The 17864-nt window shown below is 41.9% G+C and overlaps 2 protein-coding genes across 3 annotated transcripts in view; one reads left to right on the top strand and one right to left on the bottom strand.

The window, feature by feature from the left end:
• Nucleotides 1–17864, bottom strand: part of LOC146580272 (Y-box-binding protein 2-A-like) — a 114115-nt gene that overhangs the window by 44016 nt on the left and 52235 nt on the right. The gene's annotated exons all lie outside the window — the stretch shown is intronic.
• LOC146580278 (macrophage-capping protein-like) lies at nt 229–15945 on the top strand. Of its 2 annotated transcripts, XM_085266920.1 has the most exons (10): nt 229–286; nt 3155–3237; nt 10133–10326; nt 12753–12907; nt 13328–13486; nt 13695–13844; nt 14028–14114; nt 14203–14335; nt 15225–15316; nt 15515–15945. In XM_085266920.1, exons 3-10 carry the CDS (start codon nt 10134–10136, stop codon nt 15578–15580), a joined length of 1035 nt encoding a protein of 344 aa, XP_085123046.1. In that variant the 5' UTR covers nt 229–286; nt 3155–3237; nt 10133; the 3' UTR covers nt 15581–15945. The 2 variants fall into 2 exon arrangements, with proteins under 2 accessions (XP_085123046.1, XP_085123045.1); XM_085266919.1 differs by lacking the exon at nt 229–286 and having other exon boundaries at nt 3083–3237.

Below are 17864 nucleotides of genomic sequence, written 5' to 3' on the forward strand. Positions count from 1 at the left end.
CTCCCATAGTGGCTGCTGTCGTAAAAAATCAGCCTGCTAATCAATCAAATCAATCTACTCGCCCCTCGTCCTCTTGGGGGCGCTCTCAGCTCGTGGGCTCACCTGCTCACTGAGTTCACCAGTCAGTTTGTAGGAAGTGTAAAGTCCTTCAGTGGACATTAGAGCCGTCTGTTAGTGTGCAAACTGCACAGGTAATATGTATAAAATGAAAAGGTGAACATGGTGTTGGTTTGCAGCTGTGACTGACTGAAGCTTTCATCTCAGGAACCACAGCGAGGCGTAGCAGGTAAAACAGCTATAAGGATGAAGGTGTTTAACAGGTATGCAAAAAAATCAAAACAAAAAAGAAAATAGTTTAGTTCAGCTAAACACTGATAATCCCACTTTGACTCAGCTAAAATCAAGTCCTTTAAGTCATAAACCACTTCAAGAACCAGTTTGAAGCTCAGATCATCTCTAATTGGTTTGTTGAACATTACACGTACTTCACTCCGGCAGCTCTGAAGGCTGGTAATAGCAGGATACAACTGCTGAAGCAGCCAGAGGGTCTTTGTGCTGTTCTGGTAGATGTGCTTCTCCTACATGATTTGGTCCGTTGGCTTATATGTTATTGTAAATTTCCACATGTAGCTTTTGCAATGAACCAAAGATAACAGACCTGCAAAATGTCAGATGCTGAAGTTTTAATCTTAAGGACAGGTTTTGTTTTTTTCCACAGACATGTAGTGACAAACGCAAGAATCACAATAGAGTATAACAGAATAAAGTCTGCACACATATACTCTTGAGTGATATTTCATTTAATATGATGTCAGCCGACCCTTTTCCTTTTATAACAAACCCCCGGCACCCTGGAGCTGTGACGTCACCTCTGAATGGGTTTTAGATAGTTAAGCTAGTGCGTCACGCTCATAGCGTCTTTATATTTCTGTTACTGTACAGACAGTTGGAAACCTCTCAGCATGATGCCAGCTAAGCCAACGCGATTTTAGTTTTGTTAGCTAATAAGTGAAATGCGACCAATAAACAGGAGCAGCTACACTGTATACGAGTTTGTTTGTTTTTTCTCACATTAATATTAGCGTTTATTCTGAAGAGTAAACCTCTTCCACCCAACTTAAGGCCGTTAATCTGTGGGTCGGACAAACAGTTTATTGGGAAATGAAAGTTACACTACCTGATAAACTATGATACGCAACCAAATTTGCGCTTAGTAACTAATTCTGTTTTACAGTATTAAGGCACATAGATGAGTTTGTCCTGTAAAGAGGCTCGTGCACCTCTCAAATGGTTGAAATCGTGACAGAGAGCATCTTCAGCATAGTTATCAGCAGCTCTAAGATAAGAGCAGGCCTTACTCCAGAGCATGGACACTGCAATCGTCAATTCATGAACTAAACTATATGGAAACTTTGCTAACTTGTCATTTTGACCAGCAAATAAAATCTTTTTCATTTAATTTGAAGCTATAATTGAACTCATGGACATTTTTGGATTCCTATTTGCACATTAATTTCTATTTCCTAATATTCTGATTTACTTCATTTTCATGCAACAAAGTGTGACACAGGTGGGAAAACTTGAGTAGGTGAGGTGCTGGAGAAGCTTCCTGCCCACAGGAAGTGCAGATTAAATAATCGTTGACTAATTGAAGAGAAAAAAATTAGGCAGATTAGTTGACTATAAAAATAATCGTTAGTTACAGCGCTAGTGTTCTGTTGGGTTGGGGTCAGGACTTTGTGCAGGCCAGTCAGATTCCTCCACACCAAATGTGTCTTTATGGACCTTTCTTTGGTGAACTGGTTTGCAGTCTTGTTGGAACAGGAAAGGGCCATCCCCAAACTGTTTCCAGAAACTCTTGAAAAACAACCCCACACCATAATCCCCCCTCCAAATAAGTTTGCATTCAGTGCAATGCAGTCAAACAAGTACCGTTCCCTTGGCAACTGCCAAACCCAGACTTGCCTATTGGCTTGCCAGACAGAGAAGTGTGATTCATCACTGCAGAGAACACGTCTCCACTGAGTCCAGTGACAGCGTGCTTTACACCACTGCATTGACGCCTTGCATTGCGCCTGGTGGTGTAAGGCTTGGATGCAGCTGCTCAGCCTGTGATTTTATGTGGCCTACCACTTCCTGGCTGAGTTGCTGTTGTTCCCAGTCGCTTCCCCTTTGTTGTAATACCAGCTGACTGTGGAATATTTAGTAGCCAGGAAATTTCACGACTGACTTATTGCACAGGTGGCATCCTGTCACGGTACCATGCTGAAATTCACGAGCTCCTGAAAACAACCAATTCTTTCACCATTCTTTGTAGAAGCAGTGTTCACGACTAGGTGCTCGATTTTATACACCTGTGGTCATGGAAGCGATTGGAACAACTGAATTAATTCATTTGGATGGGTGAGCGAACACCGTGGACAGCACGGCGTAGCTTGATTGCATGAGGTTTAAAGTTCTCCTGAATATTTTATGCATTTCGTTTGATTTAATCGATCCTATGAATTGAAATTCCAGCCATCAATCCTTATCTGAATCAATTTTTTCTAAACTTAAAACATTTGCACTTTATCAATAAGTAGACAGCAAATTAAAAAGTCATCCAGACAGCATGCTGTTCACGCCTCTGTCCAGATAAGAGCTCATTTTATCTGTTGGGAGATCCTTTACCTGTGGAAAGGATGAATCACAGGTTTCCCACTATGTGCATGTAACGCTGTGCAAGCGGGTGGGTGGGTGGCATTCCTTGTGATGAACTGATTAGCTACACAGATGGGCGCGTCCGACTGGGAGAATCCGAGTTTGACTAATTACAGGAAAACTGTTAACTTCTGTGAGTCACAGAGAGGCCGACTGAACTCATATTGTTAAAATGAAGAAGGTTTCATTAAACAACAAGAAAAAAACTACTATTTTTTTATTTTTTCATTTATTTTTTACACCACATTTTCACATTTCTGACACAAGACACAAACTATTATGGATTGAAACCACTTTCAACAGCTGGCTGGTGGATTTGTGAAGCAGCAGTTCTGCCTTCCCTCTGAGTCTTGACTAAATGTCGATTTTGTGGGTTTTTTGAGTCAGAGGGCTGGGCTTAGCTTGCCACAGACTGAGGCAGGAAATATCTTGCCTAACTGTGTGTGTGTTTAAGGTCGTGCTGTTTCTTGCATTGCTGCTCTTCTCTCCACTCCCTGCTCAGACGTGTTTTGTGCCACCGCCAGCTCTCTTCCCAAGGTAAGCCTTATCACGGATTTGTTTTTTTGCTTCCCTCTACAGTTCTTCACTCTGATTTCTTCTTTCTGTTCCCACTTTTCCTTTTCCCTGTACTTTTCCCCTGTCTGCTCAGCACATTCCTGCTCCTGGACAATGAGTCTTCAGTTTCACGTCAGTGGGACTCGCCTCTGTCCATCATTTCATTCAAAGTTTGCCCTTTTTCACTGTAACGCTCTTACAGTTAGCAGCGAGGGAAGCCCCGTGTTTTTCATTTCCTTTCCTTTTACAGCTTTCTAACAATTTCCTTGAGGTTAGGGTGTGGCACTGAAGTAACTTCCAATCTGTGTCATTACTTTAGACAAGGAAGTAAACTACCCTTGGCTTTAAACCATAGGCAGCGTGCTGTCACATTGAATTAAAATGACACTGTTTCCTTTCTAACCCCTATTTGTTTTTCAGTCCACTCAGTATCTCCATCACTCTGTCTTGATTTCACTCTCATAAACGTAGAGCCCACTGAACCGTACACACACACATACACACACATCCTGTTCACCAGTCGCCAACTAACAGATTGCTCTCAGGTCTCTCCACGCCTGATGCTCTGTGCACCTGCATGTCGTACGCTCTCATATTTCATTGTGTGCCCAACAGCGCATGAATGGCTGATTGGCTCAGTGACCCCAGCAGCCTATCTTTGACCTTGTGTATCCATCTAAGCCCTCCCTGTCGGCTCTCCTCTCCATCTAACCAGGCGCCACTTGATGCTTCAGTGGACAAGGCCAAGAGGGCATCTTTGCGTTTTTACCATTTTAACCCCTCGAGCGACCTCGTTTTCTGCTCCGCAACTCGTCTTTAGTTCGTTTTGCGTTGTTTCTCCGCAGAAGATTGGACTGGATTTTAGAGATTACAGTGCTCAGTTATTATGCTCCGTATTAAATAGACTAGAGGAGAAACTACTGATTTTAAAATACCCCTCATTGTTTTAAAGGCACGTGAAAGATGATTTTGAATGAAACCAATACCCAAATTTGAAAAATAATAGAAACCTAAAATGAAGTAAGAAAGAAATAAAAAGAGAAATAAAAACAGGCCTGTCAGTATTTATACGTTTCATGGAAACTGCAGTAAACAAAAAAGAAGCAGATTTCGGTTTTTGGAAGTTTGATGCCAGGCTTGTAATTTAAAAATGAGCTTAGCTTCAGAGCTAGTTTTGAAAAGTAAAATTGTAGTTCTGAGGTTACTCTCTCTATATTACTATTTACATTGTCATTAAAAAAAAATTAAGCCTAATGCTGTAACTAAAAAATGCCCCTTTCAAGACCTCCTCCTGGGACGATGTTCTTTAAGTTTCATCAGGCTGCGAATGCATGACCCACCTCGTGCAGACTGTTTCATGAAGTCGACTTACTTTTGTGCAAATACTTATTTATATTTTTTAACTTCATTACATTTGGCTTCATTGTTACGAAGTATTTTGGGTGGTTGCAGCTGGGCCACTGCAGCATCTTTATCATTTTCCTTTTCAGCTGTTCTGTTGTAGATGTACTGCTGTGCTTGGATCATTCCCCTCGTGCATGAACCAGATTAGCTTTAGCTGTCAGACAGATGGCCTCACGTCTGACTTTTGCATACTTTGGTATACGGAGGACTTGATGGTCCACGTTCCCCTGGCAGCCCGTCCACACAAGCCATACTTGTTCAGTGTTTTTCTACCGGCATGAACTCTAGCATTTACCATCCTAACTGAGACCTGTAGAGTCTGACATGTAGCTTTTGGGCCTTATCTTGGGGTAGAATTTGCTGCGACGTACGCTCCTGAGCAGATTATGGCATTGTGTTAAGACACCTGAATGCTTCAGATCTCCAAACTGCTCACACTTATCAGCAACTGGCTGCTACTTATCCTCTGAACCTCAGAGGCTGGATACAGAAATGCTTTGCTTAGACCAGCCCTTCACTCCTGTTTTAAAGAGGACAAATGGGTACAAGGGGAAGAGATGCGATAGAGGAGGGGGAAACAGTGGAAAGACGAAGAAGCCAGCAGCTCGCTCTCACTGTAATTATCAGCTTGGTGTTTAGCTTTAGCCAGGAAACCAGGAACCCGACTCTCCCCATCTCCACACACACACAGCGTCCTATCTTCGGGCCTCAGGTAGGCTTTCATCACTCCGGCTTCAGTTACCTCCCACATATAAGCTAACAAGGCCAGGTGAGCTCAAGCACTCCTCGTCAGACCCCTCGATATCTTACAACCTCAAACACACAACACACACTCCAGTGGACACGCAGAATGGACCTGGAGTCAGACAGCATGCCGGAGGTACCAGAGGAGATCATACAGTTAAGTGGACCGGTGCTTTTATTTGTGCCTCCTTACTTACTCTTCGAGCGGCTGTCCAAGCACTGTAACCTTAACCCAGTGGCCTCTGCATGTGCCGCCTTTCTCTGTTTCCCTGCACCCCCTCTACACTACTCAGTATATATGTTCAAATGCTCACTTCACTGCGCTGTTTGCTCGATTGACAGTTTACAAAAATAATGCTGAGCTTTAAAAGCATGTTGACATCCTGTTAGTCTGACCACAGTGCCGATAGTCAGCACTGATAGATGCGCTGTTTTCTGCTGCCAAATGAGTTGTTTTAAGACACATAACGCAGTAGCGCTGGGAGCAGCTTCTTACATGTTGGATCATCACTTGACTCTAATCCCTATAATTAAGCTAATTGCTTGTTTCCAGCCTCCCTTTATCTTCCCGTTGCCTCTGTAGCAGCACAGTTAAAACAAAAACTTCTCACTTATATGATGATAGAGCTAAAAGAAAGTGTTAACGTGTAAGTGCTCCACCCGTGCTTCATTTTATAAACAGATGTTTATCTAAATGCCCGTTGGGGCTCACCCTGAATGTGTTATGACACCCATAAGTTTGCCACCTTTTTTTAATTAGTTTTATCGCAAGAAAAAAACAACCCCAGAGCTTCTTGACGTTGTGAAACATTTTTATGATAAGGTTGATGATGAATATGAGAAACTGCAGATATACATCAGCATGCATCAATATGATAAAGATTATATAAAAAGCTGGGAAGTCTTTCTTCTCGCTCGTCATCGACACTGAAGTTAATATTTATCAGTATTTATCTTTGACATCTTGAAAGTTAATTTTTGGCCATTTAAATGGTAAATGGTAAATGGTAAATGGCCTGTATTTATATAGCGCCTTACTAGTCCCTAAGGACCCCAAAGCGCTTTACATATCCAGTCATCCACCCATTCACGCACACATTCACACACTGTGTGAATGTGTCTCATCATCAGCTACTGTTTAGCCACTTCCTGTTTATTTTGAGGTCTCTGTTCTGTTTCCCACCCTTTGGTACCACACCTGTGGTCAGTTAGGAATTCAGTCTGCTTAGTATACACCAGTCAGGCATAACCTTATGAACACCTACCTAATATTGTGTTGGTCTCCTTTTGGTGCCAAAACAGCCTTGATCATGGACTCCACTCGACCTCTGAAGTGTGCTGTGGTATCTGGCACCAAGATGTTAGCAACAGATGCTTTAAATTCTGTAAGATGCAAGGTGGGGCCGTCATTGATCAGGTTTGTTTGTCCAGCACGTCCAGCAGATGCTCGACTGGATTGAGATCTGAGGAATTTGGAGGACAAGTCGACACCTCAAGCTCGTTGTGCTCCTCAAACCATTCCTGAACCATTTCCGCTTTGTGGCATTATCCTGCTATTTAGAAAGGAGGAAAGGGAGGGGCAGAAGGTCTAGTCATTTGCACATACTTCAGTGACGTATGGGAAAATCCCCTATATGTCCAGGGCGCTTTCTTTCATTGCTCTGTGGTCCCATTCTGATGCTCACATGCTCTTTGTTGTCGCTTTCGGTGGTGGACAGGGGTCAGCATGGGTATCCTAACTAGTCTGCAGCTATGCAGCGCCCTACACAACAAACGGTTATCCTCTGTGCACTCTCACATCTTTCTATTTAAGCCAGAATTATATTTTTAAACTACAGCAGCTCATCTGTTTGAAATCACCCTGTTACTGGTTCACCATTGTTCCTTTCTTGGATCACTTTTAATAGATACTGACTGCAGAATGAGAACATGCTACAAGATCTGCAGTTTGGAGATGCTCTGACCCAGTCGTCAAGCATCACAGTTTGGCCTTAATCAAACTTGTTGAAATCTTTACACTTGCCCGTTTTTCCTGCTTCTAACACATCTTTGTGGATAAAATGTTCACTTGCTTGATACATCACGCCCACTAACAGGTGCTATGCTGAAGAGGTAATCAATGTTGTCCGTTCACCTGTCAGTGGTCATGATGTTAAGCCTGATCAGCTTTGCACTCGTCAGTTGTCAGGCTGATTCTGTTTATCACCGTTATCAAATATTCCTGACACGATCTCGCGTTTTCTAGTTTTAGCTCATGAGCTCGTGCCATGGCATTGTCATCCATTCATTCCCAATTCACAAGAATCTCTGCTTTTCCTGCGCTGTTGGTCTCATTTTAGTGAAACTTACAGTGATCACATAAGTTTATCCAAATTATACTCAAAGTCACTGTCATTTTACAGCACCTTTTATATATGTTTTCACAGTATTACCTTCATGCATACTATTTACAGTTTCAGCATTTCAGCCATTCAGCAAAGTCAGTGACACAAGAATCTCAAGGTTCACAGAGTTTGTACAAAATTGTAAAGAAAGAATTTTGAAATGTTGATCATGGAGTCGAGTGGTCCTATTGGTTAACTTCCTCGTTATATGGGTGTGGCCTTCATATCACAAGCTAACTGCAGTAATACAATCAATGCAACAGTGCTGCTGCATGCTCATAATTGTATGCTTTTTATATCAATGGTTACTACTACTACTACTTTCACAATACTCTGACCCAAAGTCCTTTCATTTGGTGGTGAATGAGATTAATTTGTCCAGATTATCACTGTTTCCAAGCCACCCTAACTTCTCAATAGATTCTAACTCTCACTAGTTTGTGTTGCACAGCCAATGACAAAACTTTGTGTATTTCACAAATTAACTGTGGTCGATCGTCGACCTGACAAGCTATGACGTCGCCGACCTTCAAGTTCCCGTTATTGTTTTCTCTGTTCCTCATCCATTGTTGGCTTTTTAAGGACATTCCTGTGCGTTCTTGGCATATTTTATCAACCTTACCTTCTGCTTTTGACTCCTGCTTCGATTAAAACCTGGGTTTTGGCTTCTTTGTCCTTTTCCTGTGAGTCATTGCAAAATTAATTCCAAATAATTTTGTTTACAGTTCCTTTATATAGTTTTGTGCTGCTTTTAGCAGCTGGCAAGGGTATTCCTCAAGTCATCACTCCAACAAAGTCAACTTCAGCATGGTCTGTCTTCATCCAGAAGATCTTGCTGAAAACTGTAGAGCAAGGAAGCTGGCCATCACTTAAGTTACAGTTTCTGTTTTTCTGTTTAAACAACATAATTCTTGTTGCGTGAAAGTTCACTAACCTAAAGAAATGGCCACCGTCCCAGAGCTTTCAAAATATCTCTTGGTCTTTTTCAGTAGATAAAGATTGCTGACTTAATCACCCTTACCTTACAAAAGAGCAAACCTTCACTCGCATGATCCAATGAGTCGCCGCCCCGGCCAAGGACAACTCAGATGTGCTTGAAAGCTCCCAAAAAAAAAGACACTTCAAGCCTTTCCAGTGTGATCTATTGCCTTTTTATTTCTTTGTAACAAAATAAAACTTAAATACTTGTCCTATTAACCAATATATACATAATAGTTTGGTTAATAGGGCAAGTATGTAGTAGTATGTTGGCAATAAACTAGGGACCTGTCCAGGGTGTTCCCCGCTCGCCACTCTATGGCAGTTCAAATAGGCTCCAGCACCCTCACCACTGTGACCTGGACAACACTGAACAAGCATATAAAAACCGACTGATGGTCAGAAATGAACAGTACACATATCATGAAGGGGACAAACGCCATCCTTATCTCCATTTTCCACTTGTCCAATTCTGGGTCGTGTGTTGCTGAAGCCCTAATAAGTACAAGCAATAAAAAATATGATTGCAAGTTTCCACAATTTAGATGCAATGTAAAAATACAGTCAGGCACAGTGAGAGATAATGACATGAAAGGTGGTGACGTTGGTGATCTGATCCCCCTACAAAGCTAACCGTCTGCTCTCGTGCAAAGAGACAAACCAGAAAAACCAACCAAAGACAGGAAGACGTGGGCGTATGGTTGGATGACGCACTTGTTTGTGTACTACAAAAAAAACACAAATTTTTCGTTGCTAATGAAAAACAAGAGGGGCACGATTACGCGAGTCCACCCTGGCCTCATTCCTACCTGCGACACCAACTGTTTTTGTGCAGTGGCGCTACGGCTGCATTGGTGTCGTGTTGCATAAAAGTCATGTAATGTAGCTTGTGGTCCTTAGGCAGCAACACAACCCACACTTTGTGTCTACTTGAGGTATAATTACATTCATCACAGTGTCTCCAGCCTCTGTTCTGTTGCCTTAGAACGATTGCGGTAAGAGCGAATCAAACAACCTCCAGCTACATTCAGAAGTGTACCTTCTCCTTGAGTGTGGACAGGAGTGTCAGTTTAGTGAGAATTTAGGCACCTTTCAGGAGTAGACAAGAAAGGTCACGTAAATCCGCTCCGTTTAGACACACTGTGGCTTCAACTTCCTCTTTTACTTCTACTTACTCCAGCCAAATCCGTGCACGCGCTCCCATGTAGAACAAGTTACACAACACTGTTTTGCCACTTCCTGTTTCTTCTTCCTTCTTTAAGGGATGTGACTCAGATGTCCTCCATGGATAAGCTTCTCATGTGCTCCCTACTCTTTATTTGTTTTTTCTTCTAACACCTTTTTACTTTGTTCTTTTCTCCATGTAGTATGCTCCCCTTGAAGCCAGTGCCAGGTCAGTTCAGCCCAGAGGTCCGGCAGCAGGGCCTGTGGGTATGGAGAGTAGAAAAGATGAAGGCGGTGCCACTAGATTCCTCTGAGGTGGGAGCTTTCTTCAATGGAGACTCCTATTTGGTGCTGGATAACCGCGGGGAGGAGGGAGCTGACCTCCACATGTGGATAGGTAAGAGACTGAAGACGCATCTGGCTTATGCAACATGCTACCCGATGCAAATCAAACACAAACTAGTCTTGACTTTACTTGGAGAAAAACAATGGAAGAGTATCTGATTTCATTTTACTCCACCCAGTAAAAGAGCTAAGCATTGTCTGGCGCTCGCTACACACATAACCCTGGCTGAAAGGCTAGTAGCCACCCCGCTGATGGTGATGACACACGAGACACTCTGCTGCCCTGATGCATCATTGTGTGTCGAGAGAAGCTGGATGAAGAGGGATGATGAGGGAATGAGTCCAGAGGGAAGCATTAAAAATACAGGAGCACTGTTATAGTACTCAAATGTGGCTGTTGTTTCCAGCATGTATCCGGTGCTTTGGTAACACTAAGCTGATTGTCACAACTTGGAGAGCCCTCTCTTCGCTCTAACATGCACCTCTGTTAATCCTCCCTCCTCCTCTTCTTGATGGACCGGCGGTGTCTTTGTATGTCCACTGTTTGTTTAGTTCAGCTTTTTTTAATCAGTCGTACCAGCGCCTGATTAGAGAGTATAACCTTTTTGGGGTTTTTTATAATAGGTACAATTTACAGATTTCCACTAAATATGTTGGATACAGGTAAATAATAAAGCTGCTATTTGAAAAGAGGATATCGATGCGAAGCAGTGTGTGAAACGCTAAGCAAACCTTTAGTGCTTCCACATAAACAAAGAGGGTAAGTAGCAGCCAGGTGCTGATATTCAAATGCACTTGATTAACTGATCAGACCTGGCACTCAGGTCTGTGTTAACATGATGCCAAAGAGAAAAGATGTCAGAAGTGGTCTTGGAGAAGCAACTGTTGTTGCCCATCAAGGAAGAGTTATAAAGGCATTCCAGTCTACAGTGAGAAAGATTATTTAGATTCAACTGGAAACAAGTTCAGAGAAATTACAAGCAAGATCATCACAAACACCTCATACCAACTGTGAAGCTCAGTGGTTGAGGGGTGATATTTGGGTTTGTTTTGCAGCCACAGGAACTGGGCAACGTGCAGTCATTGAGTCACACATGAACTCCTCTGTGTACTAAAGTATTCTAGAGTCAAACTTAAGGCCGTCTGTCTGACAGCTAAAGCACGACTGAAACTGGGTCATGCAACAGGACAATGATGCCAAGCACAGCAGCAAACCTACAGCAAAATGGTTGGAAAACAAAAGAATTAAGGTGCTGCAAGGCAAACCTCAACCTTATTTTAATGCTTTTGAGCGCCCTCAATGAAATGAAGCAATGCTGCAAATAAGAATGGAAACAATGTGAGGCACTGATAGTCATACAGAAACCATTACTTCAAGTTACTGTTGCTAAAGGTGGGTCGACAAACTACCCAATCTTTGGGTGGATTAAGTTTTTCACACACTGCTTCTACACTTTGGCTCAGTTTTTGTTAAATAAATAATGACACAGTCTAATGAGTAATGTGTTGTTGCACATCTGAAGTTGTATTGACATTAGTTGAAGACCTGGTAAGAAACTCGTGGTTTTTTTTCTTCTTCTTTTTTATTATGTCCTGTATGTTAAAGTGTAATTCTGCAGAAAAAGAGGCAGACTGTGGCTTTCTTGAAAACTCCTCGTGCTTATTTGTCACAGGAAACCAGAGACAACAAAATAAATTCACACTGTTCCAGCTATTTTTGGAAGAACCGTTTTAGATTATAGATTTATTTCCTTTAATTAAAGCTGTTTGGCCAGCCCACAGTTGTTCCTGACCCCTGTTTAAGTATTAATACTTAGTTTTACTGGTGAAGTTAAAATTAGCTTCAGTCTAGAGTAGGAGTAAAGGTTTAGGAGCAATCAGTCTTATGTAAGCAGTACAAAAAATAAGACAATGTGCAGAGAAGCAAGAAAGCAAATATGCAGTGTGTAATATTTAGATATGTTAAGAAGCCTGATTGGCCTGGTGGTACAAACTGTCTGTAAGTCTGGTAGCACATGTAGCAGTACTCATATGTTATTTGCAGAGCTAACAGTGCTTTGTGGCCGTAGGGCTAGATGATGCACTAGAGGTCCACAGATAACCTGAATGTCCAGGAAAATGTGTGGCACCACTCTCTGTAGGCTAATTTCTGCACCGTCTCCTAGCTTTAGTATAATGAGAGGTCAGCTTCAACTCTGACATCACAAAATACAGAAGTAAATACGTTTTGAATTTGTAGGAGTTCAAATTATAATCAGAAAGTGACTCAAGTAGTCGAAGCAGCTCCTACTGGATGCACTGAGGCGGCTTTATCATCACAAACTTCACCTCAGCTGGTCGAACGTATTAATATCTTACTGAATGCTTTGGGAAATCTGCCATAAAGTTCTCACATCCCCAATCCTTTATAAATAAACTGAGTTTTTGTACAGGAAGAACATGCTTTTCAGTGACCTGTGCTCCACCCCCTTGTTCCAGGTGAAAAATCATCTCGAGATGAGCAGGTAGCTTGTGCCATGCTGGCCACCCAGCTGGATAATTTTCTGGGTGGAGACCCCATTCAGCACAGGCACGTTCAGGGCTTCGAGACTCCGGAGTTCATGGAGCTCTTCCCCCGAGGGGTCAGCTACAAGGTGAGCAGGTGGTGCTGGAAACAGCGACGTGTTTGGATGCCTAAAACTGAAAATACCTGTAACTTTATTACCACAGCATACCTGTGCTGCACTGAACTGTGCACTGCCATTTAAAACCAGCAACAGCAAGCTTTAAAATACAATATTCTGTACCGTATGACTTTTTAATTTTATTATTTTATTTTTAGGAGATTGAGGTGGTCAGGTCTGTGTAGATTTGGCCACCTCAGGTACATCCTTGGTTACATAAATAACAGATTTTATCATTTTAGAGCTTCTTGTGGCTTCTTTACAGGTAGCAATCTGAGCTTGTTAAAATGAATCAAATCGCTCGTCCAAAAAGTCAACTGTCGTAAAACGTTAAAAAAATAAACTACCATGAAAGTTCAGTCCAAGTGATGATTCTGCTTCTCCTCACAGGAGGGTGGTGTGGAGTCAGGTTTCAGGAGAGCTCAGGGCTCTGGCACCGTGCAGAGGTTGTACCAGATCAAAGGAAAGCGCAACATCCGTGCCAAAGAGGTGGAGCTGTCCTGGAAGAGCTTCAACAAGGGAGACTGCTTCATCCTCGATCTCGGAACGGTGAGATAATCTATCAAAAGGAGGACATGCCGGGGAGAGGTGCAGCCAAACGCCACCGAATCATTTGCTCTTCTAAAATGTGTCAGAGCTATACACTAACGCGCTACACAATAACCAGTTTGTTTCGCTTTTTTACTGCAACCTGCCAATAAAATAAAGTGCCACTTTTACCACGTTGTGCTGATCTAATGTTGATAATTGTACCCAGACGATTGTGTCCTGGACCGGCTCGCAAGCCAACATCTTCGAGAAGCAAAAGGTGCGCGAGATCGCCACGCTGATCCGCGACATAGACCGACACGGTAAAGCCCGCATTGTGGATGCAAACGAGGGGGAAGAGCCGGAGGAAATGATCAGAGTAAATAAGTTTTCCTGATTTGTCATCCGATTGTTTTATTCAGGATGGATGTTTTTTTTGTTTTTTTTCCATTTCCAAGTCAATAATTATATAAAAATCTATTTGTTTTGGTTTTTGGGTTGTTGTTTTTTTAAAAAGCTTCTCTTTGTAGTCCTTATAAGATGTTTTTGTGCTGCTGTGCAGGTCCTAGGACAGACTCCGACTTTGCCAGAGAGCACGCCAGAAGAGGACAGCAAAGCAGACGCCTCAAACATAGCCTCCCTCTACAAGGTAAGCTCTATATGCAGAACTATATGCACAAGGTTGACATTTTAAAACCACCTTTTCCATCACTGTTCACTGTATGCTCACTCATCAGGTGTCTGATGCCACCGGTTCCATGACAACAACTAAAGTGTCCGATAAGAGCCCGTTTCTCCAGGAGCTGCTGATTCGTGACGACTGCTTCATCCTGGACAACGGCTCCAACGGAAAGATCTTCGTCTGGAAAGGTGAGGAGCTGCTACTCAAACTCCAAGCGGCAAACTCGCCACCTCCTCAAATTTGATATCTGATGAAATGAAATTGTAATGAACGCAGTCAGAAATAATGATTGGCAGTTTCACGAGGACGTGAGTCTGAGGACCTGCTTACATGTGATCGGAGTAAGGGTTTCTTAAAGAGCTACAGCGGGGTTTCTACAGCTTCACACTGTCATCTCTGAACTGATCAGACAACACACCAAACGCAAATAAACATCATAGAAACATGCACTCACCCAACATCTCATCAGGTGCACCTAATCGGTGAATCGCATGACAGCAACTCAGTGCATTTAGGGGTGTAAAGATGATCAAAGCTACTTGCTAAAGTTCAAAGTGAGCAGAAGAGCATCTCTGAACACACAGCAAACGGCAAAAAAACTCGTTAAAAAACTGAAGCCCCAAATTTCTGCCACAACTATAGTGAGAGCAGCTCCAAGGTTGATTTTAAAAAACTGTCAGAGCGATAAAGTAGCTATTAAGGTCACCAAGTTGGCTGATGCATGTGAAAATCAGACTGTATTAACTGACCTCTTTCACATTAACTATTATAGCTCATAAAATAATAAATGCAATCAAAACCTTATTAAAGTCATTAAACACCCGTGTTTCTGTACGATTTTACTTTAGAAAAGGGCTGCTGTGGTGTAAAAGCACTACGAGCTGTTTGCTGCTTCGTATCTGGGTCAGTATTTTTTGTAAATGTGCTCAGGGACCTTTTGTTCAACAATTTGTTCATCGTGGTAGCTTGTAGCAGGGACACCACGCCTGATATCGAAAGTTACCCTGAAAGTTACTCTGTGTGCGAAAAAGCTCTCAAACAGAGCTGCTAATTAACATTAGCTCGTTTAATCATCAGGTAACGGAGCCAACGATGAGGAGAAGGACATGGCCCTGCAGATGGCGGACAAATTCATCGAACAAATGAATTACCCTCACATGAAAACACAGGTACGGCTGCTAAAAGCTGCTCATGTTAAACACCGCAAACCAGTCAAGCGTCTTTCTTTACTGTAGACAGGAAAGCTCGTACAACCTCTTTGTTTCTATTTTTACAGCCACAGATCTGACGTGTGAGTTTATGATGTCAACTGCAAGGTCTTTTATATAAGCAGTAAGCAGTAAAGTTTTATGTGCGTTGCACTACAGGTGGAAATCCTGCCACAGGGAAAGGAGACCATCATCTTCAAGCAGTTCTTCAAAAACTGGAACTGAGCCTTTCGCTGGGAATCCTGCACATGGAGACGAGGCTGCGCATCTTGAGAGAGCACCTGTTACAAAATGCATCGTTTTGTTTTTTTAAAGATACATATTATACTGACTTGTATGTACATACTTGTAAGGCTGACAGTAAGCTGCCTCTTGCCTTGTACTTCGGTAGAATCAGAGATGGGATGCCACTTTTATAAAAAAAAAAAAAAGTTCCTTGTAGCAACAGAGAAAGGATATAAGGAGAAATATTAGATATAACTCAAGTAAATGAGATGTGCTTTTTTTTTTTTTTTTTTTACATTGGTTCAATGGTGTCCCAGCTTTGCCTGCATTTCAAAAATAAATGTAAAACTGTGGTTTATACAGGAGGAAGTTGTGCTGATTTTTTTTTTTTTTTTTTACCCCCCCCCAGTCATCATGTGGAGAAATTATCTGATGCTTATCAGTCACGTCTCCACCCACAACTGTGGACTTTATATAACCTTTATTCTAAACTATGCCCTTACTGCTGCCATGGCTGCACAAATATTACACCCGACTGTATAATAACACACTATTAATAATTAACTATAGACCACAATAATTGGCGATTAAACAATCTGGCATTATTAAGTCGGTCACAGGGGGCATTGCATTTACTGCTGAGTAATATGTGGCATACTTTTACATAAAGGACTTTTTGAAAGGACAGTTATATATACTGTTTTACCTTTTGCCTGTTCGGCTTCAGCTGCAGGGAAATCAAATTAGTATTTTTGCACAAACACGACGTCGAGATTATTTTCACGCAACTATTAAAAAGGGGGTGAAGAGGAAACCCTAAATAATCTGAGAGGACAATATTATCAGGCCTTCATTATTCCATGTCCGTGACTTGGAGTATTCACAATAAACCAGCTGTGGGACTAAAAAATGCCAGTAATTGTTTCCTTCACTCACTTCCAAAAATGCTGTCATCATTCCTCTTTGACCAGTCCCTGTGTGGTTCCATGACCTATTTCCTACTTAGATTAACATGCCCTGGCATTTTCTCTTAATGGCTACCTGGCATAGCACAAAGGTCATTGCTTCTTTAATAATCAGCAGGCGCGTTGAAACAGACCCAAAGAATCTCCCACCTCCAGATGTCTCTCAGAGGGGATCAGCCTCTGATGCTGATGTTTATTCTGCTATAACCAAAAACCTTTGGTTTAGTTATTTAACTACAGCTACTAAATGTTACTCAGACAGCTTTCTCATTTGTCTGCTTAGAAGCTACTCTGAGCTCTGTGTGGCCTCCCAGGCTATCACACGTCTTGTTCTCAGAGTGATTTGTGCTGGTCAGCCACTCTCAGGGAAGGACCAGGTATTTTGAATTCCCCTGATTTGTACCCAGTCTTTCTTACTGCAGACTGCTGATGTTCAAACTCATTATAGGAGATTATGAAAGGTTGCTGTTTTTTTGCTGTTGTTGTTTTAATGCAGAGATTCATTTTCAGTCAAGTATGCTTTTAAAGTCGGACTGAATCGCTGAATTTGGTTCTCTTACACCAACTGTGGAAACATTTGATCATATTTTTGGTTACACTGCTGCTGAAGGTTAGAAAATTCACGAATGTTCTCTTGCAGGATGATTTATTCAGGTTTAATCTCCGCCTGACTCGATTTTAAAAGGCAAACTGAAGTTTGTTCAAAAGGGGAAAAAACTCAGCGGCTAATAGTTTACACTAGATTGGTTTTATTGTATACAAACAGAAACAGCGTAAGGTTCGGCAGCTTGCATAATGACACTCTGACCTTGAAGTCACAGATAACCAGGCGGTGGAAGAAACCCACAACGATTTAGGCAAAAACTCCAAGAATAAGCTGATGATACATACAGGGAAGCATGTGTTTCTCTGACGTTTCTGCATGTAATGCTGAAGACATCCAGATGTGCATGCCTTGAGTCATTTCCAATGGAAGCTCCTATTTTTCGGCCTTTTTTGACACCATGCAATACCCTTCCAAATTGCACCCGCTCGGGACGTTATGAGTCCAGTCAATGGATGTTATTGACATAATCAGTAACTTCTTCGACTCATAATCTGCTGTTAAGCAAAAGGAAATAAAGACATAAAAACAAATCCCACATTATGTAAAATGTAGATGTAGAACTGTAGTGTGTGGTTTTTTGTCTTTTCAGTTCTAATAAGTATTTATTTAGCACCTTTCATCACAGAGTTACAAAGTGCTTCACATGAAGATTTACTTAAAAACAACAAAAATAATGAAATAAAAGTAATATAGTCATTCCTGAAAGATGGCT

This window comes from Mchenga conophoros, linkage group LG3 (assembly GCF_057382185.1).
Source record: "Mchenga conophoros isolate Kocher_MC1m ecotype Shallow Benthic linkage group LG3, M_conophoros_male_GT1.1, whole genome shotgun sequence".
Classification (NCBI taxonomy): domain Eukaryota; kingdom Metazoa; phylum Chordata; class Actinopteri; order Cichliformes; family Cichlidae; genus Mchenga; species Mchenga conophoros.

Bases quoted from the DNA above. Each gene is read 5' to 3' on its own strand.
- LOC146580278 (XM_085266920.1), top strand. From the start codon at position 10,134: ATGCTCCCCTTGAAGCCAGTGCCAGGTCAGTTCAGCCCAGAGGTCCGG. The intron at 10,327-12,752 runs GTAAGAGACTGA...CCCTTGTTCCAG, and splicing joins TGACCTCCACATGTGGATAG to GTGAAAAATCATCTCGAGAT. The intron at 13,845-14,027 runs GTAAATAAGTTT...GCTGCTGTGCAG, and splicing joins AGCCGGAGGAAATGATCAGA to GTCCTAGGACAGACTCCGAC.